The sequence below is a fragment of the Pseudorasbora parva genome, chromosome 3 (genome assembly GCF_024679245.1).
Source record: "Pseudorasbora parva isolate DD20220531a chromosome 3, ASM2467924v1, whole genome shotgun sequence".
NCBI classification, from domain to species: domain Eukaryota; kingdom Metazoa; phylum Chordata; class Actinopteri; order Cypriniformes; family Gobionidae; genus Pseudorasbora; species Pseudorasbora parva.
This window is the reverse complement of record NC_090174.1, coordinates 52,979,877-53,003,030: the sequence shown is the minus strand read 5'-3', so window position 1 is coordinate 53,003,030 and position 23,154 is coordinate 52,979,877. Positions and strand designations below refer to the sequence as shown.

The 23,154-nt window shown below is 36.7% G+C and overlaps 2 protein-coding genes across 2 annotated transcripts in view; one reads left to right on the top strand and one right to left on the bottom strand.

Moving 5' to 3' along the window:
- Window positions 1–5,756: 5,756 nt before the first annotated feature.
- On the bottom strand, window positions 5,757–9,581 carry figla (folliculogenesis specific bHLH transcription factor). Its single transcript, XM_067440263.1, has 4 exons — window positions 9,128–9,581; window positions 7,493–7,642; window positions 7,128–7,217; window positions 5,757–6,107 (listed from the first exon to the last, which is right to left on the bottom strand). The coding sequence occupies exons 1-4, from the start codon at window positions 9,359–9,361 to the stop codon at window positions 5,922–5,924; spliced, it is 660 nt and encodes a 219-aa protein (XP_067296364.1). The 5' UTR covers window positions 9,362–9,581; the 3' UTR covers window positions 5,757–5,921.
- Window positions 9,582–15,437: 5,856 nt separating this feature from the next.
- hk2 (hexokinase 2) overlaps window positions 15,438–23,154 on the top strand; it is a 95,203-nt gene continuing 87,486 nt past the window's right edge. Inside the window, exon 1 of the mRNA XM_067439452.1 lies at window positions 15,438–15,647. Within this exon, the coding sequence (XP_067295553.1) occupies window positions 15,585–15,647 (63 nt within the window). The 5' untranslated portion in view covers window positions 15,438–15,584. The remainder of the gene's footprint in view (window positions 15,648–23,154) is intronic.

Here is a 23,154-nt window from a genome sequence, read left to right as displayed (position 1 = left end):
CATGTGATGACTTTCAATCGCAATCATTTTGTCACATGCAGTTTGTCTGCCGCACCAAAAATGTCAACGCTGTTTTCTCCAGCAGCTGGAGTGTGTTGACTGTAGCCATAGCAACTCTTAACGGCCACCAGGACTAATACAGTATTATTTATAGCTATTTGTTGTAAAGTGTAATAATCATCTCAGAAAAAAAAATCTTCTGTCAGGCGCAGTTAAAGTAAAAACTGCCTGGGGCAATATACGCTGTGTCATTACTCCAACATTATCTTCATAACTTACGAAATAAAAAGTTTACCCCTCAGAAAAATGTACTTTCCTCTCTTGTCAACATGAGCGCGGCGCGCGCCGTCACTTAAGGACACACACTTAAAAGTAATCGGTCAGGTCGTTTACATGGTGAAAAAAAATTAATAACGAGTATGGAAGAGATTCAAGCTTTGCTGCTTTTGCTGGTTATGTATAGGTTTACTAAAGAGGTAATTAACAATGACAGAAAAGAGCACTAATATGCAGATTCAGCAGCATGCAGCTGCAGCATATTCAGAAAGCTTGTAAAGCTAGATTTAAAATGACAATGTATATTATTATCAGCTATTACGGACATTGAACGTGAGATGGCTGAGACGACCGCGCGCCACCAGACAGAGAGCAAAGACTGATATTTACTGAACGCAGAACGAACCTCGCAAAAGACTTTTAAAAATGCCGGTTGAACTGCGTGAGCTCAACCAATCAGCATGTTCAGCGCCCAAGTCCCGCCCTCGAAAGTTCCTGAACTTTGAAAAAGTACTACCTCGCGAGCAGGGCCGTTTGGAGGGGGAAATATTTACCCGGAACTTCAATTTTACCCTGGTTCCTGCGGTCTAAACACACGAAGTACCACCCAAAGTTCCTAGTTCCTGGGTAAAGTTCCTGTGGTGGAAACGGGGCTTAAAACTGCAAAAACAAACAAAAAAAACCTTTCAGTAAGATTTTGTTTGGACGCAACACCAAATTTTCCCCATTAGGTGCCAGCAAAGCTCCACTGGTACAAAGCAATTTTTACATTACATGCGCACAGGTTTTCGTCTTCCATTACACACATAAAAAAACACACTCTGACATCCATACCAACACACCCATAAAATTATAGCTGCATAATCTATCAAATTTGTTCTATACTATCCAGAAGCAAAAGCCAACAGAATAAAAGCATATTAAGACTGCATAATTTAAATGGCCCTGGGATGAAAAATTGCAGTTTTAATGTGGTTCAATGAGGACATTTTAAGGTCCTAAGTGCAACTAGTTTGTGTACCTATTGTAAAATAGTCTATATATTATATACAGTATTGTTCAAAATAATAGCAGTACAATGTGACTTACCAGAATAATCAAGGTTTTTAGTATATTTTTTATTGCTACGTGGCAAACAAGTTACCAGTAGGTTCAGTAGATTCTCAGAAAACAAATGAGACCCAGCATCATACCTGTCAAGTATCCCGTTTTGGCCGGGAAAGTCCCGTATTTTACCCTTCTTTCCCGCCGTCCTCCCGTATTCGTATTTTCCCGTAAATCTCCCGTATTTTAACCTGCGTTATTAAAAAATAATAATACCGGGGTAAAAAAACAAAAAAACATTTCCAATCTGAGCTCTGTAACTAGCCTCGCGATAACTGCCATCTACAGTAGCCTACAGGTGGCCGTTGTCGCGAGGTTATAGTGTGTGAGGTCAGATGACGACGAGTGACAACGCGGGGAAAAACAAAACAGACGGATGATGGACGTAACTAACGATAGAGATGGAAGGCACTCCTGCCAACAAACCCAAACCCGGTGTAAATACCGTGATCAATGGGACAGCGAATTTAATTTTCTGAAGAGGAGCAAATGGGTGACAGTCACGCGTTTTATAAGTTTTGTAACTGCGACTTCATCATGTGCGACAGGGGAAGATCTTTTAAAGTGACAGTATTCACTTATAATGACAATTTAAAGAACAGAAGTAATTGCTCACTAAATATGCTCTGCTCTTGAGGAAATAACTAAAGTACCTTGAAGAAGGATTCATCTATATATAATTCTTAACTTATGCAGTGCAAACTAATAACAATTTATGTATATTTCCCACTTGATAAGTTGTTATACATGTAGGAAGAGCATAGGTACAAATAAAATGTATTATTATTATTATGGGTTTATGTGAGGATTTAACACTCCCCCCCCCCCCCCCCCCCAATCTATCTATCCCGGATTTTGATAACCAAAAGTTGACAGGTATGCCCAGCATTCATGATATGCACGCTCTTAAGGCTGTGCAATTGGGCAATTAGTTGAAAGGGGTGTGTTCAAAAAAATAGCAGTGCCTACCTTTGACTGTACAAACATTTTTTTTTCCTGGGATTTAGCAATCCTGTGAATCACTAAACTAATATTTAGTTGTATGACCACAGTTTTTTAAAACTGCTTGACATCTGTGTGGCATGGAGTCAACCAACTTGTGGCACCTCTCAGCTGTTATTCCACTCCATGATTCTTTAACAACATTCCACAATTCATTCACATTTCTTGGTTTTGCTTCAGAAACAGCATTTTTGATATCACCCCACAAGTTCTCAATTGGATTAAGGTCTGGTGATTGGGCTGGCCACTCCATAACATTAATTTTGTTGGTTTGGAACCAAGACTTTGCCCATTTACTAGTGTGTTTTGGGTCATTGTCTTGTTGAAACAACCATTTCAAGGGCATGTCCTCTTCAGCATAGGGCAACATGACCTCTTCAAGTATTTTAAAATATGCAAACTGATCCATGATCCCTGGTATGCGATAAATAGGCCCAACACCATAGTAGGAGAAACATGCCCATATCATGATGCTTGCACCTCCATGCTTCACTGTCTTCACTGTGTACTGTGGCTTGAATTCAGAGTTTGGAGGTCGTCTCACAAACTGCCTGTGGCCCTTGGACCCAAAAAGAACAATTTTACTCTCATCAGTCCACAAAATGTTCCTCCATTTCTCTTTAAGCCAGTTGATGTGTTCTTTAGCAAATTGTAACCTCTTCTGCACATGCCCTTTTTTTAACAGAGGGACTTTGCGGGGGATTCTTGAAAATAGATTAGCTTCACACAGACGTCTTCTAACTGTCACAGTACTTACAGGTAACTCCAGACTGTCTTTGATCATCCTGGAGGTGATCATTGGCTGAGCCTTTGCCATTCTGGTTATTCTTCTATCCATTTTGATGGTTGTCTTCCGTTTTCTTCCACGTCTCTCTGGTTTTGCTCTCCATTTTAAGGCATTGGAGATCATTTTAGCTGAACAGCCTATCATTTTTTGCATTTTATTTTCCTCAGCTTTCAAATGCATGTTCAACAAGTGTTGGCTTCATCCTTAAATAGGGGCCACCTGATTCACACCTGTTTCTTCACAAAATTGATGACCTCAGTGATTGAATGCCACACTGCTATTTTTTTGAACACACCCCTTTCAACTAATTCAACTAATTGCCCAATTGCACAGCCTTAAGAGCGTGCATATCATGAATGCTGGGTCTCATTTGTTTTCTGACAATCTACTGAACCTACCTGAACCTGTATGAAATAGCAAAATTCCAGTAAAATTACACACTTGTGCCAAAATGTATGCTGTCAATCACACAGGTACACACAAGGGTTAAAGAAGCAGATGTGTAGAGAGAAAAAAACATGCTGGCTGAATTTAGAATCTAAAAATCACATATTTCCCTAATTGGCGAAAAAAAAGTACCATGAGTACTACTATATATACAAGTGTAGTATGTCTGAATTCACAGCATTCAAGTAGGCAAAATGTACCCAGATTATCTACTAGCTACTTCTGGCGAGATTGTGTGCATACTTTTCTATCCCATGAAGCCATGGGAGAGGATTTGTGAATGGCAGTGAAGTGACACAACGGACAATGTTAGGTCACACGATAACAACAGCATAGTGAATGTAGTACGTCCAGATTACATTCATACTACACACAAACATACTATATATAGAAACTATATATATATTATGACTTATTCAAAATAAGTACCTACTCAAGAGAGTATGCAATTTCTGATGCAGCTGTAAACTTGCGTACTCTGTAAAACGGGTCACAGGGCTTCTGATTCAGGTCTTTTGTTTGCGCTTCATTAAATATAGAGACGTTTTACACAAGATAAAGACGAGCCATCACATATGCAGATGAATATATATTTTATATATATATATTTTTTTTAATGGGGTCTAATATGGGGTTAGAATTGACAAATAAATGTAAAGAGATTTACAAAAATGAATAAATAGATTAAGATCCACAAATCTGTCCTGGGTACATCCAGCCTGATCTGCCGGCAACTGGATTTCGACCTGCAGCTCAGGCCTAGTCCACATATTAGTTCATGCATTCATGACCTCTAGACTATAATGCATTACTAGCTGGCCTTCCTGCATCCTCAATAAACAAGCTATAATTAGCTCAAGAAGTAGCTATTAGAGTTCTTACGATGTCAAGAAAATGATCATATAACAACAGTTTCATCATCTCTACATTGGGTACCTATTAAGTTCTGTATCAATTATAAAGAATTGCTACTGACCTATAAGGCCTAAACGGTTTAGCTTCCGTGTATTTAACTGACCTTTTATCACATTACAACCCATCAGCTCTTTAAAAACACTAAACTCTGGGCTTCTGGTAGTACCTAGTATAATCAAAGTCCACTAAAGGAGAAAGAATGTTTTCACATTTGGCTCCTAAACTCTGGAATAGACTTCCTGATAATGTCCGGGGCTCAGAATCTAGATTAAAGCCGCATCTCTTTAGCCAAGCATTCACATAATGCATCTCATAACTTTTGCTTTGCTTAGCTGGCTGTTCAAAACATTATGCGAATTATTTTCCCGTTCCGTTTTATCTCGGGAGGCCTATCCCAAGGTAACTAGAAAATGTCAGCTCCAGTCCTACCTCTTATGAAGACTTCAGATGACCAACACCTGTGAAGAGGCGACTCCAACTCTACCACCAACAAACCTTTCCTAGATACCGTTATCATCGTTAACATGTATTCTTTACTTCAATGAGCCCATTGTTTCTTCCTTAAATGTTTTACATAGTTTATGTATACATTGTTAGCTAACTGTGCGATTGCATATTTTCTGAAATCCATAACTTGGACAGTCTCCTCTGATAACAAATCACTCTAAATTGTAATGCAGACATATGCATTTTCTGTGAAGCCGCTTTGTAATTATATGCATTGTGAAACGCGCTATAAAAATAAATGTGAAAGAATACATTTTAAATGATCACAGTAGTTCCTACAGGAAGTGGATGCGATGAGATGAGACACGTTTTCCCATTTGTTTGTGACATTCTGCATATCACCATGTAATTATGCATGATTATAAATCCTACTTCTCCTCCGCTTTTGTACTTTTTAAAATGGGGGAGGGGGTTACACCACTTTTTCATACAAATGTTTGTCTTTTAGTAATATGAATAAAATAAAATAAAAAGACTTATTTTCTAAAATCGTATATAACATCCTAATTTATCTTTGATGTATGCATTTTTAACCTTGACGATGAAAAACTGATAACACATTCATTAGCATTTACAATTTATTCATATTTGTAAGCCATAAATCAGCTGAAAAACTCAAAATAAGCTTTATAGAGATTTTCCTCCCATAAATACAGTTTCTTTATTGAGAAAACTCATAAAATTGATAAGAAAATAAATACACATTTATGAGAAAATAAATAAATCCAACAAAAAGTTCAGCACCAAGCCAACCATCATCCTCATCCTGGTTGACATTTCAAATATTTTAGTAATATTAAAGATAAAGGGCACAAAATAGTATAACAGACCTTAAAGGCACATATAGAAAAACGTGAGTGATTCAAGGCACCAAAAGTAGGCACTAAGACGATTGTGTACTCGTTACCACTGTTTGTTCAGAGCCGACCTGAACAATGTACATTGGTACGACACACTGTACTGTCATGTTGTTGAGATCAATGTCATCATCAGCTCCAGTCGCCATGGTGACCAGTGGGGCAGCCATGCTCACACCCGTCTCGGATAGAAAGGGATTCATCTCCAGGGCCTGAGGAGATCGAGGTGAACGATACAGAGGAGGCATTAAGCATATTAGAATGATTTCTAAAGGATCATGTGACACAAAAGACTGGAGTAATGATGCGGAAAATTCAGCTTTGCATCTTGGTTATATAAAAAATTTTTAAATTGTATTTTTTGTACAACAATAATGATTTACTGTACCATTTTTTTTTTAAATGCAACCTTTTCGAGTATTCGAGAGATATACAAAAACCTTCAAATTTTTGAATGTTAGCGTGGAAGTATTAACTTAAAGGGTAAGGTCAACCAAAAATGACATTTCTTTCATTAATGACTCACCCCAATGTCGTTCCACACCCGTAAGACCTCCGCTTATCCTCGGAACACAGTTTAAGACATTTTAGATTTAGTCCGAGGTCTTTCTGTCCTTTGAATGCAAGTGTATGCCCACTTGCCCACGTCCAGAAGGTAAAGAAAACATCAAAGTAGTCCATGTGTGACATCAGTTGGTTAGACTCTTTTGAAACGTCGACAATACATTTTGGTCCAAAAATAACAAAAAATACAACTTTATTCAGCATTGTCTTCTCTTCCGCATTTGTTTTCAAACCTCAAATAAAGAATCAAACGGTCGCGAATCAGCAGATTGATTCGCGATTCATATCGCAAATGATGATTCGAGCAGTTTGCCAGTTTGACACACAATCCAAATCAGGATGACCATTTGAATCTTTATTTGAGGAACACGGAAGAGACGAAAATCAAAGACAGTCTAACGAACCAACTGATGTTACATATGGACTACTTTGAGGATGTTTTCATTACCTTCTGGACGTGGACAGCAAGTGTGCATACACTTACATTCAAAGGACAGAAAGACCTCGGACTAAATCTAAAATATCTTAAACTGTGTTCTGAAGATGAACGGAGGTCTTACGGGTGTGGAACGACATTAGGGTCATTAATGACATCAATTTAATTTTTGGGTGAACTAACCCTTTAAAACATTCCATATTTCTTGACTAAAAAGTCAAAGTGAACTCACATCCTCAATGCTCCAGAGATCAGAGCAGTCACTCTCCATGCTTGAGTAGTTGTTTCCAGTGTCCAGGAAAACATTTGCATTTCCATCTCCCTGCCACACACAAGTTTTTGTTTTCATGTTTTAAACTGACATTCCATAAACAGCTTTCATACTCTACACACTGTATATTTTATCCCCTAACCATCTACACTAACCATGACAAAACTTTCTGCATTTTTGTTTTCCTGCAATTTATGTTTTATACATTAATACAAGGAAAAGTGTTTTGGATATTTCCATCCTAGGACACACACCCACACCATATGGTAAAAACACACCCGTAATATCTTCTAGGACAAAAGGGAATGATGTGGGGTTTGACTCACAGTGGCAGAAGTGTGATTGAGGACCGCTGAGAGGAGCCGAATGTACTCCGTCGCAGCCTTCAGCATGTCCACTTTACTGGGCTTTCGATCTCGCGGCATCACTGGAACAATACGTCGAAGGTATGAAAACATGCTGTTCAGGCTCCTCACCTGAGAGGAGCAGCAGATGACAACATTATCAGGTGCAACTTCACAACCCCAACACCTTTAGACGAGCCAAATAAATAACATGACAATTGAGCTGAGGAACAAACTGGCCTCACAATGGTTTCAGGAAACACAGCCCTGAATACAATAAGCAGTTACCCAATAGTGAAAATTCCACCAGCCTCCCAGCCCAAACCCACAATTACTTACATTTCTTCTACAAAACCTACAAACACAAATGCTACAGCTTACTGTAGCCCAGCCCCACTGAACGACCATCATGGACTAATTAAAGTGAATGGGTTCAACAATCCATTAGATCAACTCTGAGAAAGTTAGCCTTGTCAATTATAGCCTACATTTTCATAATTGCAAATGGTACATTTTGAATGCCGAGCGCATCTATTCAGAGATCACAGGCTTGACAAAGGAAACAATTACGCATACATTAGAAGTCCATGGTCAATAGTCAGTCTAAAAATATTAAAAAAAACCTGCCATTTGAATATTTCTTTCTTTCAAAGCTGTAGTTGTTAAAATAGATATGCATTTAGTGAAATAATTACCAGTACGATGAAATGCCAGTGTTCCAGCTGAAGCAGGAAGGCCTTTGCATTATAACTAGATTCTGAATAGCAAAACGTTCAGGTGCAAGTCAATTAGAGATTTGAAAAACATTTTCTCCAAAAATTATCTTCTAAAAGCATATAAAAACAATAATCAAATGCTGAGGTTAACAAAAGTAGGCTATTTAAAGAAGTCTGCATGTTACTCAAATGAAGCTTAACGGGAGCTGAATTAATTGCAGAAGAGAGGAAGCAAAACGAACGCGTTTACTTTAATAACAGGCCATTTAAATGTCCCAGGAATATTACTCTGAATGATTATATAAAGCCCACTTCATATTAAAAACGGGAAATGTCATCCTGCTCCTAAGACTTTAATCTTAAAAAAAATGACAACCCATCACAAAATCAAGACTTTTTTGTTTTGTTGCATATTTAGTGGTTATTTACAGTATTTTTGCATAGTTAATGGTTATTTTGTGATATAAGTAATATTGCCAAAGGTAATCTCACAGGAAGCTCAAGTCATAGGTGATTAACTTCAAATTTGGCACAAACTTTATAGAAGGCTACAGTACTTTACAGTAAATGTAAACTTCTATAACTTCATTTTCACGTCTATGTTAAAAAGGGGGGGGGGGGGGGTGAAAAATATTTTTGACTTGAATTTTTTTTAAGTCAAGCTGTATATGGTACAATTATGCAACACGGGGGAAATGTAGATGTGTCGGGTTTTCATGCAAGTCTGCTGATTAATTTGAGAAATGTTTTAAAATGACGTTTCCATCGAATGCCAAGTAAAGCAGCAGGTTAACTGGGAAACTACAGAACTAATGCAAACCTGCAGCGCTTGACTTGCCAAAAGAGGGCACTAATGTACAAATCCTGGGAACAAACGTTGATGCTTATTGCCGTGACTCACCCGCAGTCTCTCCTTTGCGTTTGCAAGCTGTCGTCTCTTAACAGCTTTATCTCGGTCCTCCGTATCGATGTACTGTCCGTCATCCAAACGGACAAATTTACCGATATTCACGTGAACGGGAAGTGAAGGTTCAACGCTCTCGCGCAACAAAATATCGCCCATAAGCTCGCGCTCTGGGACTTTCATGAGGCCAACTAGAGCCCTGAACTTCCTGCCGGACATTTCGCCTGACATTCGTGGTTTCTTTAAAAATGCTACATGAGAAAATTGTTTAGCAGGCCTATGCTATAGTCTAAAATAACATTGGTAAAGCAACTGATATGTGTCTAGAGATAAAGCATTTGATTGATCAGTGTAGAATCTATTGGTCTAGAAGTTGGCCAACCGAATCATAAATCAAAATCTAATTCTAACTAAAAGCACCTGTGCGCCAAACTCCACCCTAACCGATGTAGATTAGGTTCGCTAGGTGCTCTTTCAGCCTTTACCGCTAGATGGCAGTGCACGGTCACATCTGTTGAATCTGCATGAAAAAGCATTTTACTCTACTGATTTTGGACGATTGGAAACGAAACGACATAGCTCGACAGAAGCTCTATTATTCTGCTGGCAGTAATTTTGATATCGTGATACATTATTTTATTTTGGACGGGACGGCCGGGAAATATGTCACATGTGGAAGTTGTCACAGGGACTTGTACAATCTTAAAAATAAAGGTTCTTAAATGGTTCTTTGGCAGGGTGTATACTAGCCTGGATGCCAGCCGAATTTAGCCCCATTTAAATTTAAAAAAAAAAATGCTTTATTGTCAACAAAAAGCATGTAAAAAGGTCCATATCATTGTATAACAAGACACATTTCACATGCCTCAACATAAAGAAACAAAAAACATATAAACAAAATAAAAAAAAGAGGGTAGGCCTACATAATCATTAGTTTACATATAGGCCTACATATTATAGGCCTACATATCATTACATTTGTATTATAATTCAATGATAAGATTGAGAAAATATTCTGCATGTAAGCACCACTAAATACTTTCCCTTTCTGTGAAAATGTTCAAGGAGGAGCATATATTAATCGTTTTAACTGCTTTACTATTTTTAGATTTTGACATCACATCTATATACATTTTGATTTCTTTTTCAAAGACTATGAAAAGTCTTTTTAAACTTGCATCTTTGAATGTGAAATTTACATACAAATAGGTCGGGCAGTTCTTATTCTGAGTAGAATTGAGTATGACCACGTCAGGCTAGGTGTATACAGGTTCCAAGAAAAACCTTCAATATCCAAAGAACCTTTCTATTGCACAAAGGGTTCTTTTTAGTGCAAAAAAGGTTTTTTTTTTTTTTATATAATATTTAGTGCACAAAATACCGGCAGTTCAATGGGGAACGCGTGGCTCTTAAAGGGGCCACACCTACTCGTGGAATATGGACCTCCTCCACGTATGGTGTGGTAGCTAAACTAAGCATTTCATATTTGTCAGCAGTTTTAGGATTAAAATGTTAAACCACCGATAAAAATAATCAGGCAAACTAATAAACCTTTGTTTAATTTATAATGTGATAATTAACTATACTGTCAATGTGAGAGGACAAGAAACATTAATGATTAAGTTTTCTTCAGATAAAAAAATATTCTAACTATAAATGTATCCTATGTTTTGTTGAATGCATAAGGGGGGGAAGAGACAGGGCAAAATAGCAGAGCAGGAATTGACAAATACTTTACTGCCCACTGACTTAGTTTTAAAGCTATTTCTCATATTTTTTTTGGCTTTCAAATGTCTTAAAATGCTCATATGTAGATCAGAAAATTTAAAAAAAATATTGGGGGAGCATGCCCCCGAACCCCCCTAACTCTATGCTGTATATTACAACTGAAATGTTGATTTTTTTTCTTATATACAGAGGATATTTTTGTATTTAGTTATTGCTATTAAAAATTTGATGTTTATCCGAAATAAGGTGGTGGGAGAGTGTTTAACAGGTATCAAACATTAAAAAGCGGTGCGTGCTACAAAATGTTTGGGAAACACTGTTCTATGGCATCACTGTGAAACCCCATTTTTGGTTCTTCCTGGCACCTAAGGGTGTACCGTGTAGCCTACAAGCACTTGAATTAAAATTGAATCAAGTCTTATTCATTTTGATGAGCTTCTTTTTTTTTTTTCAAACTTTCAACAACAGTCTTTCATTTTTCATAAAACAACAACAACAACAACAACAACGAACATAGGCTACTCTCTAAAAGCTCTTCAGATCTGTCAGATCAATTTTTGTTTCAGACCTAATACAATCATGAATGCAGCAGATTACATTTGCATAAACATTGTATCTTCATTCATTCATTATTTCTTATTGCATTTCTTCCCTTTCAGTAGTTATACTTTAGACCTATCCCTTACGAAAGGAAAGTATATTTACCAATACATATTACTTGAACTTGAATTCCTATTAAATACATGGAATAGTATATTGATGGTATTATACAATATATTATATATTCCTGTAATATATTGCAAAATATACAAATGATTGCCGCTTTCATATTGCATTTATTGGAGAATATAAATATTAAATCCCATATTATGTGAATATATTGCCTAATGTATTACATGATATTTTCCAATATACTGCAATATATTTTTGTTTCGTAAGGGATCCCACTTATTGGTAGGTGTCACTGGTCATAAACATATATTCACTGACAATAATTACACAAATATGCTCAGCCTTCAGTCTGAACGAGTGGTACTGTGCTGAAAACATCCCATTTATCCAATTCTTTATTGCAAGAAATCATCCTTTGTGAACATTTGAGTGGAAATGCATCTTACTGGGGAGTCATTTGTCTTTATTACTTAATTGTGTGTTTTTAAAAACAATACAAATTTTTCAGAGATCATAATTTCTATCAAAGATCAATGATAAAAATAACTGTACATCTGAAAGTGGTGAAGTCTGAAAATAATCCAATGTAAACATCCTGTTCATCTTTATTACTTTCCCATAAAGCCACACCTAAATCCAGCACCACATTTAGGTCCTGAATAGATAACCTAATGATGCATTATGAAATCACCAGATTAAGAGTGATGAATATTGTCCTGTTCTTATCGGTCTGAATGGCAATAAAGAGTTTAGTCAGTAAGGCTGAGTTGCAGTTTTCAGTAAAATATGTTTTGTGTGTGTGTGTAATTTATTGATACATTTGTCTGGCATAACTAAATGTTCTGTATAGGGTTTGATTCAGTGTATTATATGCTGTCATTCCAAACAACAAAGAACTCTAATCACACTTCTTATCTCATTTGGTGTTGAACATAATAAAACGAAATAAAAAAGAAGCAAACAATGTCTCATCTGCTAGATAGTAATATATCCATACTTCACAACTAATAGGCTAATGTCCTACTTTTCCATGCCTTGGATAACATTGTCCGCAAAGTCTGTTTTTGGCTTTGTTCTAATTTTTAATAATTTTTTATATATTAAAAAAGAAGAAACCAGTGGTGAACCGGTGAAAGCACCATGGGTGGCCAAGGCTCATTGACGCATGTCGGGACTCGGGAGTGAACTGTAGCTCATATTGCTCATGAAGTTAATGCTGATACTGATAGAAAGCTGTCAGAATACACAGTGCATCGCAGTTTGTTGCGTATGGGGCTGCGTAGCCGCAGACCAGTCAGGGTGCTCATGCTGACCCTTATGCACCGTCCAAAGCACCAACAGTCTGCACGTGAGCATCAAAACTGGACCACGGATCAATGGAAGAAGGTGGCCTGGTCTGAGGAATCACGTTTTGTTTTACAACACGTTAATGGCCGGGGGTCTGTGCGTCACTTGGTAACAGGGGCATTTTCTGTAGCTCAAACATTAGAGTGTGGCGCTAGCAATGCCAAGGTCATGGGTTCGATTCCCAGGGAAAGAAAGAACTGACAATGCAGTGTAAGTTGCTTTGGATAAAAGCATTTGCCAAATGCATAAATGGAAATGGAAATGGAACACATGGCACAAGGATGTACTCTGGGAAGAAAGCAAGCCGGCGGAGAAAGTGTGATGCTTTGAGTGTGTTATACAGGGTCCTTGGGTCCTGCCATGTGGATGTTAAATTTCAGCATTATTGCTCCAGTCTTCAGTGTCACATGATCTTTCAGAAATCATTCTAATATGCTGATTTGATACTCAGTTATGTTGTGCTGCTTAATATTTTTTTGTGATACTTTTTCAGGATTCATTGATGAATAAAAAGAAAAGAATACCATTTGTTACACTGTAAAAAATTATTTAGAAAAAAAGTTACCTGGTTGCCTTAAAATTTTGAGTTAATTGAAATTCAAATTTTGAGTTAATACAATGAACATTTTTTTTGAGATTCGACAACCTTTATTAAAATATTATTAAAAGATTTTGTTAGCATATTGGGTAATTGTGTGTTTTATTTATTTATTTATTTATTTTCATGATTTATCAAATGTTTTATGTGGTTCAGATACAATAATATTTTGAGTTTCTATTTATTTAACAAATTTCCTTCATTGTATCAACTCAAAATTTTAAGGCAACCAAGTTACTTACTTTTTTAAGTTAAACCAACAAAAAACAACATTTTTTTACAGTGTAGAAATAACATTTCTGTTTTTCAACATTTTTAATCAAATAAATGCAGGATTGATGAGCATAAGAGACTTCTTTCAAAAAGAATATAAATAGTAATGTTTTTAAACTTATATTGTATATTATATGTAATCAAACAATTCTGTTTGTTCCATAACATAATGTTTAGCAGTAGTTGTTTGATATTACCATGGAGATGAAATTACTAAATAAAAAATACAACAAAAAGCAAAAAAATAACAATATAAAAAAATAAACATTTATTCTATGGCACAAAAATGTAATAACTCAAAAAGAGCCCTCGTGTATTTCAATTGTTCAAGAGACTGTAGGTGTCATCAAGATTTTGTGAACAATTGAGGCACAATCGTGGGTTTGGAATCTGATCAGCTGCCGCTGTCTTACATTAATGTGCCCGTGGGATGCCAGGAACTCAATAATCTGATAACAGTGGACCAGCTCCCTCCAAAGACATTCTGTGAATTCATAGTCATACTAACCCAAATTTGTAGGCAATTTCAAAAGTGTGCTTCAATGAAAGAAGTAGCACTGACAACAGTCACTTAGTCATTAATTTCCTTTCCTCTTTTTGCTTCTTTTTTTATTATTTTTTTAAATCTAATAATATAAAATACAGTGACAAAATGGTATGTCAAAGTACGTAAGAAATACTCTGATTTTAGACTGTAAAAGATGGTCAAATGGTTTTTAATAAGTCACATTTGTTCTACATTTTCAGTAATTTCTGACCTTTTGAACTCTCCTCTGAGTTATGGAAAACATCCCCCAAATGTGTAGGTGGAGAAGTCAAGATACTGCAAATAATTAAGACATAATGCAACTATTTCTGTGTCATACAAGATGTAGGCTACGTGCCTATTTGCACAATTACATCTGTGTGTCAAACAAACAAAACAAACAAATTCAGTTGAAGTGCACTTACTCTTGCTGCAACCTAGACTATATTTTATTCCTTTCCTATCAAATGGGCTTAATGAAAACCAGATCCCATTGTGCGGGTTAGCCTGAGCTTTGACAAATGTTCTCGAAGTACAGTAAATTGCCTTTTTTTTTTTTTTTTTTTTTTTTTTTGTTTGTTTCACAACTTGATCAAACTGCCAAAAAATTTAGACATGTTCACAGAACATTTTATTAAAATAATCATGAGACCCCCAAACCATGCATTCATAAGTCCCACGGGTATATTTGTGGCAATAGCCAATAAAGATTTTTCAATTTTTCTTTTATGACAAAAATCATTAAGATATTATGTAAAGATCAAGTTCCATGAAGATAAAATGTACTTTAAATATATATAAAAATGTATCATTATTAGTAATGCATTGCTAAAGACTTCATTTGGACAACTTTAAAGGCGATTTTCTCAATATTTAATTATTTTTCAAATCATTTTATCTCGCTAAAATAATATGGCATATCCTAACAAACAATACGTACATTTATTCATTATTCAAAAAATTGAATCTTATGGCTGGTTTTGTGGTCCATTGTCACATCACAAATTATGCTCGGCTTGGTTGAGAGTCTGGATGGGGAGGTCCCAGAGTCTGTAGTTTAACACGCCTTTTTCGCGGCCAATCAGCGGCAATAATCTTAGTGACGTAAAACTACTCAAATTACTAGTTTGAAGTGGGTGGAATTAATAGTGACATCACTTCGCATCATCATTGTACCGGATAGCGCAAGTCAAAGAAAGAGTTTGAGAAACTTTAAGAACATGAGCACGCACCCAAAGTGACTTTCAATCAGTTCAGATCACATTCAACACACTTAAGAAGTTTAAGACAGGCCAAGCTGACAGAAGACGATGATCGCCTCTCATTTACTGGCATACTACTTCACTGAGCTTCATCATGACCACGTCCAGAAAGTAAGTAGCCTGTAGCCGGCTCGCGCTAAAAGCCGGCTTATCTCGCATTGTATATTGACTTAACCGGCCCGATGGGTGAGTGAAGGTCATTATCGGTCTGTTAAGATGTTCTTTTGTTGTAAGTCGTTCACATCTTTTCACATCCACTACACGCGTGTGTGACAGCGAGGTCAGTGATACATCACTTGACACAAGATAATATCACGATCCTACTTATAACAGGCGTTGAGGTCTTGTAGTTTATTATAGACTGTATTCCGTTCGGTCTAACGTTAAATTGATTTCCTTTTTCTCCTTCAAAATGTTCCCACATGGTGTATTTCCCTTACTGCATGAGTTTCGTGCGTCAGCAGCAAACCGCCAGTTTCCGCATTTTTCTTCAAGTATGAAGACTCACGCGTAGGCTATAGTTTGGAAGTTGGGAGCTGCTCCATGCCAATAAAACATTAGATGAAATTATTGTGCATAATAGGCTACATAACGTTATACAACGGCAACCGCCTGGCCGCTAGCGTGAAATAATGGTCTACAAAATCCATGATGATATAATAAAGGTATAAATGATATTGGATAAACTAGCTGGGCGAGTTTTTGTGGCGCTTCCTGCCACGACGTAGCTTTAACTGAGCGAGTGTTGCTCTGGTAACCTGAGACAAGAGCGCCCTGCTCGTCACGTGCGTCACCTTCGGCGCGCGACTTCAGTACATTCCATTATGACAAAATCGTTCTGTGACTTCTGTGACCTCTGATACTTCATACTGTCACGAAAGAATGAAGTTAATTTGCGACACCTGATTTCTGCTTATTTGAAGTAACGTCCTCCTCTTCAGACCAACTCAGAAATTAAAAAGGTGTTCCTTTACCAAGATATTTATATTTTATGCTCCAGCACTCCCACATATGGCATCATTATTATTGTGATATGTGTCAACGTGTAATCTGTTTGTTCACACTGTAGCAGAATTTGACATTTGACAGCCCTATTATATATACTATATTCTATTAGTGAGCTGACTCGCCTTTGTTTGGTTAACTAGTGCTAAGTGAATGGAGCTGCACTGGAAGGTTTGTTGGCTGCCAAGTCGGGTTATTATTACCCTCAGCTTTAGTCTCTTTTACATTATCAACAAATGATAAAATTAATAGGATCAATGTATAAACAACAAATTGTATGAAATGAATATACTGTGGGTAAAAGTTGCATTTTTATATTCAACAGTCGCTGGGATCAGATGATATGTAGGCTACAGTGCCGAATGGGACATTCCAGAATCAAACACAAATTCTTAATATTAAATGAACTATGTTCCTAGAGTAGGCTATCTCCTAAACATATATTTTAAAGTAGATTTCTAGGCTAATTTTAAAGGGTTAGTTCACCCAAAAATGAAATTTCTGTCATTAATTCCTCACCCTCATGTCGTTTCAAACCTGTAAGACCTTTGTTCGTCTTCAGAACACGAATTAAGATATTTGATGAAATCTGAGGGCTTCCGGACCCCCCTTAGACAGCAATGTAATTTCAACGTTTGAGTCCCAGAAAGGTAGTAAAAGCACTCTTAAAATAGTCTATGTGACTATCTATGTGAATACTCTAGTGGTTCAACCTTAAAGGGGTCATATAATGCCATTTTTATACAAGTTAATATGATTCTTTAGTGTCTAAATGAAAACTTTGTAATATACTTTATATTTTCATTGCGTTTATGAGCACTACAGTCTCTGAACAAGTAGCACAAGTTTAACGGAAAGAATGAAGGCATAGTTACTGTTTTGACTTTTCAGTCTATATTATTGTCTTCTGTGTATGAGATTAGTGACTTTATGTCATTGCGTACATGATCAGACGTATCACAGTATATAGTACATTTAAATTGAATAAGACGTGTTGAAATAGGCCTAGTAAGTGCACATACTTGATGCTTGCACTAGGTATGAAATATGTCATTGATTTGAAACATGCTGGCTCTGGAACGTTTATGAACTATGATCCACTTTGCGAGTGTTGTTAAACTCATCACGGTGTTCCTCGCAGAAACCACCTCGTGTTGTTACATATTAGCAATGTTGGGGAGTAACTAGTTACATGTAACAGAATTGCGTTTAATTACAAAATTGTTTAAAATAACACATTTGCATTTAATTTAAAAATAAAAGTAACCTATCAAACAAATGGAGCAGCTGTCTCTAGCAGCCGTTAAATTGGCTGCTAGAGACAGGCTCCAAATCTGGAGTCAAATCTGGATCTCCCCAATGTTAAAATGCCCAACTTTACAGCAGAAGATATGTTTACAGCGTGGTACAAAAAGTGGTTTTGGTCGAAATAGCCAGTTTTGTCCTGTGAGTTTTTATAAGTCATCCGTTTAAATTATTTTAAGCCTTAAAGTTATGCATAATTAAGGGCGTGGTCACTTGAGTGACAGTTGGACTACCACTGTTCTCGCTAATAGCTGTTTGTCTGCTGTTAGTTCCACCCCCATCCCGCCGCTTTGCCCATTTTTGGTTATCCAGAGGTGTGTTCGACATCGGCTGCGGCTGGATGGATGCGATCGGCGAGAGTAGCTGAGTGCAGGCGGGGAGGAGCTGAAAAAGGAGACGTGAAGTCGGACACACTCTGCTTCCCGTGGTGACGCTTGCGCTGCGTTTGCAAACTTTAACACAGCTGAAGTCAAATAAATGCAATATTTCTCAAATACACAGATGTTTCAAATTACATTTTCATTCAACACTTTATGTACTGCTTAATAAAGCGTCTATTTGGACAAGATTCATGTTTAACATATAAACCTAAACTATCAATGAAGTGTTGTCAACAGTTTTTAATCAGTTTTAGTTTGATAACCATGACAATCTAACATCACGACTACATGAAAAGAGGTTTTACTATTATAAATAAATTATTTGTGAGCATTAGCGTAACGTAAGGTTTTAGAATAAACAGGAAACGCACGTGATCGCTGTCATGCGGTGAATCGGCCAATCATGGATCAGCTGTGTCGTCATCAGAGCTCGAGCAGCCTCCTGCAGTCCCCCTTGAGAATCTGCAGCGGTTGCATCAGCCGCCTAACTCTCGAATCGCTCTCGCGGTACTTTGTTGACATACGTCACAGTCACGTGCTGTCGGCGCTGTCTCAAGTCGGACAACATTTCTAACCGGCATGCACTGCTTCAAGTCAGCTGCCGATCGGTCTGCGCATCGTTGGGTGAAGTCGAACAAGCCTCGGGAGTGACAAGCGGCTGCCAAGATAGTGACGGATGGCCCACTTTGGGCTTCAGAAATGCTCTTCAGAAGCCTATGGGTAATGTCATGGACACTACATCCATTGTTTTATACAGTCTATGGACAGGACAGCTGATTTAGGGGTTGCCTATACACATATAAAACAGAACAAGAAAAACATTTATTTACTACAGTAAAATGATCTAGAATTGCGTTTTCTATTAAATATAACTAAATATAACTATCTCTGTTTTTTTAAGAGGTTACATGTTTGAAAATGATTAACATTTAGTAACCTTAAAACTGCATATTAACCTAAATATTGTTACAGAATACAGAAATATTTTCTTTGTTGTTAGTCAAACTGAGGAATCATACACTTGCGCTTTTGTCTGCCTGAAGGAAAACAGTGCAAAGCTGAAGAGGCAGAGCACAATATTTTGAAGAATGTTGCTCAAAATATTCCAACTGCTTTTATCTATACAATGAATGGAAATTGTAGGGACATTTTTAAATATCTTTGTGCTTAACAGTAGAAAAAAAAATTCCACCACGAAGGCCGGGTCAACATTCTTTAAATTTTGTCATGGTGAAGCAAGATGTGCACATCACTGCGTCCCAGATTACGAAATGTCCAAAGTCACCCTGATTCATCCTATAACAATTATAATCCCTTTCAAGGAAATCTCAAAAACTGCTTCCAAAAATTGTATCTATTTATTATTATTTTTCATGCTCGAATAGCGGTAAAAATAAATCGTATTTTCCAGGCTAGACCAGCCAAGTCCTTAGTGCGAGTCTCAGGTTGGAACCGGAGCTTCTAATTGCAGCTGCAGTGATGGAATAATTTTACCATCAACAATTGTCTCTTGTTTAGAGGGCATGACATATATGCTATATAACCGCAAGCACGCAAGCTCTTTCTCGTGAGTGGATGATCTGAACTCACCAATTAACAAGTAGGCTGCATTTTAGCCATCTCCATTTGAGATGTTCTGCTTAAAGTGTCATTCAGTCTACACTTTAGACTTGTCTGTGTTCTGTCAGGACGGTCAGGACTCACGAGCTGCTTCGCTGAACTGCTGTGCTGTGTGCTATGAGCTGAGAGCGGCTGAAATAAGCCGAGCAGAGCTCATTAATATTCATTACTCTTCCAAATAAGGCAAAAACAGAGCATTACATCCTGGGGACAATTTCTAGGGTTGTAAATGGACCTGTAAAACTGTGTCTGGACAATTTTTGCCCTTTAGCCACATACCCTCAATGTAGATAGCACAGAACAATTTAACATATTGTTTCAACTCATTCTACGGCACCTTTAAAGAGTGCAAAATTAGGTGCAATCAAACTCAGTTTTTGTGTTTTGTGCTGATTAAGTGTTCTGTAGTGTAAAGTGCAGTTCTTCCTTCCCCTGCAAAGAGAGGGATGTTTAGCCAACTTAGCTGGGTGATCCACACTCACTTAGGGGAAGTCAATCACTCTAAGAAAAGTGACACAGAGGTTAGTCACGGACCCGGTAAGAGACCAAAATGCCAGAGGCACCCAGTTGTCGAGTATTTTTACTCTCTACTCAAGTAAATTTTTAAGTATCAGTGTTTTTCTTTGGAAAACTTTTACTTCACTACATTCCAAAGCATAACATATAATGTCATACATTTTACTGCACTACATTTCATAAATACAAGTTTTTTTTTTACTTTTAAAGGAACAATCCACTTTTTTTTAAAAATAGGCTCATTTTCCATATCCCTTAGACCGAATCCATGTCAGACCATTTTTTCCTTGAATTGTGACTGTTCTCTGACTCACAAGTTTGAATCTGCTCTCCTCTTCCCTTCTGCCCCAGTCTGTTCAGTCACATTTCAAAAGCTCATCTTCAGTGTAACTGTTATTCTGATTCAAATAGATACGGTCTCTCACAAACGTCTCCATGGTTACATCGCACGCTCTCTTGAGCAAGCAGATCGTCACGCTGGTTATGTTGACAGAAGAAGGCGCTGTGCAGTCTAAAAAAATAGAAACGTTTCGTTTTTTCGTTGGTCTTAGTACATGATGTAACTATAGAGGAGTCAAGTTTAAATAGGAAAAATATTGAAAGTCTTTGGTCATTTTTTTGATCACTGATGCTAATGGACCTATATGAGTCAATGATGTATGCTAAGCTATGCTAAAAGTGCTACCGCCAGATACAGAGATCGGCTGAATGGATTCAAAAAGGGTAAAACTCAACAGTTTAACTCTAAGGGACTTGGAAAATGAGCCTTTTTCAAAAAAAGTGGAGTGTTCCTTTAATACTTAATTACATTAAATAATAAATATGTAGTACTTTCTTACTTGTAAAACTTACTTTTACTTGAGTATACATTTAAAAAAAAATGTAATTAAGTATTAAATCAATGATATTCAATATGAAATGTATTGCAGTAAGAATTACAATATTATGTTTTGGAATGTTGTGAAGTACACAAAGTAAACGTCCAAAGAAGAACACTGATAAAGTACATATACTTAGAAAAAAAAAATTACTTGAAAAATAAATATAATTCAATACTGCCCTCTTCTGTTCTTATGCTTATGCTGTGTTCCAGGCAGGTTTTCCAGTCCGTAAGTTACAACTTCAAGCCACGACTCACAACTTTGTAGCGTTTCAGGCAAAGTCAAGCAAAACTGCCTGAGCGCGAGGAATTGTGGTTGCTAGATTTAAACAAAGCAAGGTGGACCATGGGAGTAAATTGATCTAGTACGCTTTCACGGGTGGGAAGTCACGGGTTTGAATTCCATTCCAGTGCACTTTCCTGGGTAGAAGGTTGGAAAAACACGGGTTAAAGGCTACAACATACTCCGCAAGAACAGAGAAAAAGATTCTTGCTCCCAGGGCTGCGAGAACAAAATGACGTAATTTTGTTCTCGTAGCCCTGGTTCTTGCAGCTTGTTCTTGAGACGACCGTCTGAGCAGAACGTCTTTCTTGAGGGTGTCCACTATTGTGTGATTGGTCAGAAATTTAAAGTGGGCGTGGTTGATGCAGAGAAACGCAGATGTTCGGCACCTGCTTTTCTCGTGAAGTATGGAACGTACTGACCAGAGCAAACTTTGTGCTTGTTATTGCCATCTAAAGAAAACAAAGAGTATGCAGAGTATGTTCCAAGCTTTAGGGTTGACAGTAACGCAGCATTATATTTCCCTCTGAGTGATTTGCGTCATGGTCGTCACCTGGGATTGCCAGGTGTTGCCATGATTAGCGTCTCATCACAATATCTATAATCTTTTATTATAATTTCGTTAGAAATCATTCAATACTGGCTAAGAAAGTTTAGTTGATACACTGTACAAAAAGAAAAGTTGACATAACTTAAAATTGTAAGGCAACTTGATGCACAGCGTTTTTGAGTTCACTCAACTTTTACACAAAGTAGGTCACTCAACTCCATTAACTGAGTAAGGTTTAAGATCTTTTGTGCAGCTGACTGAGTTTTTATTGTTTTTATTTTATTTTGTGTTGAATTTTTATTTTATTTTCTTTGTCACCATCATGGTGATTAGGGTTTTCTTTAGTTGGGCAGTTTGATGACTTTTTAATGATATGTTTCTCTGGCTGCTGAATAACCCTAGTGAAAAAAAAGTATGCTAAGTACTTGCGGCCAGACTCATTTTCAGTATACTTGAAGTGTGTTAATGATTTTGACACAACTAATTTTGTACTAAGTATATTTAAGTTGTAATTAAATTGTGTTAAAGCACAACTTTAAGTGTATTTAGTATACTTTTGTGTGCTAAATTGGAACAACTTTAAGTATACTTAGTACACTTTAAGTATAGTGACTAATTACGTGCTTAGTGATATTAAATGTGCTTTATTTGTATTATAAGTATATTTTATTTGTATTATAAGTATACTTTATTTATGTTATAGTACACTTTATTTGTATTATAAGTACACTTTGTGGTATAGTATACTTTATTTGTATTATAGGTATACTTTATTTGTGTTATAGTATACTTTATTTATGTTTTAAGTAAATTACAAATTAATTTACCAGTATCTTCAGAACACACAAGCAATATACTATGAATATAATATATATTTTATTTACATTGACTTATTCAAATGACTAAAAATATACACTTTGTAGTCAATAACAATACAATGTGTTATTACACATAAGTACACATTGTACAATATACTTTGAATTACATGTCACACAATACAGTATTTTAATGTGCTACCTTACATTTTAATGAATTACTTACTGACTTACTTTCACAACGTTGAATGCATTTGTTTTCAA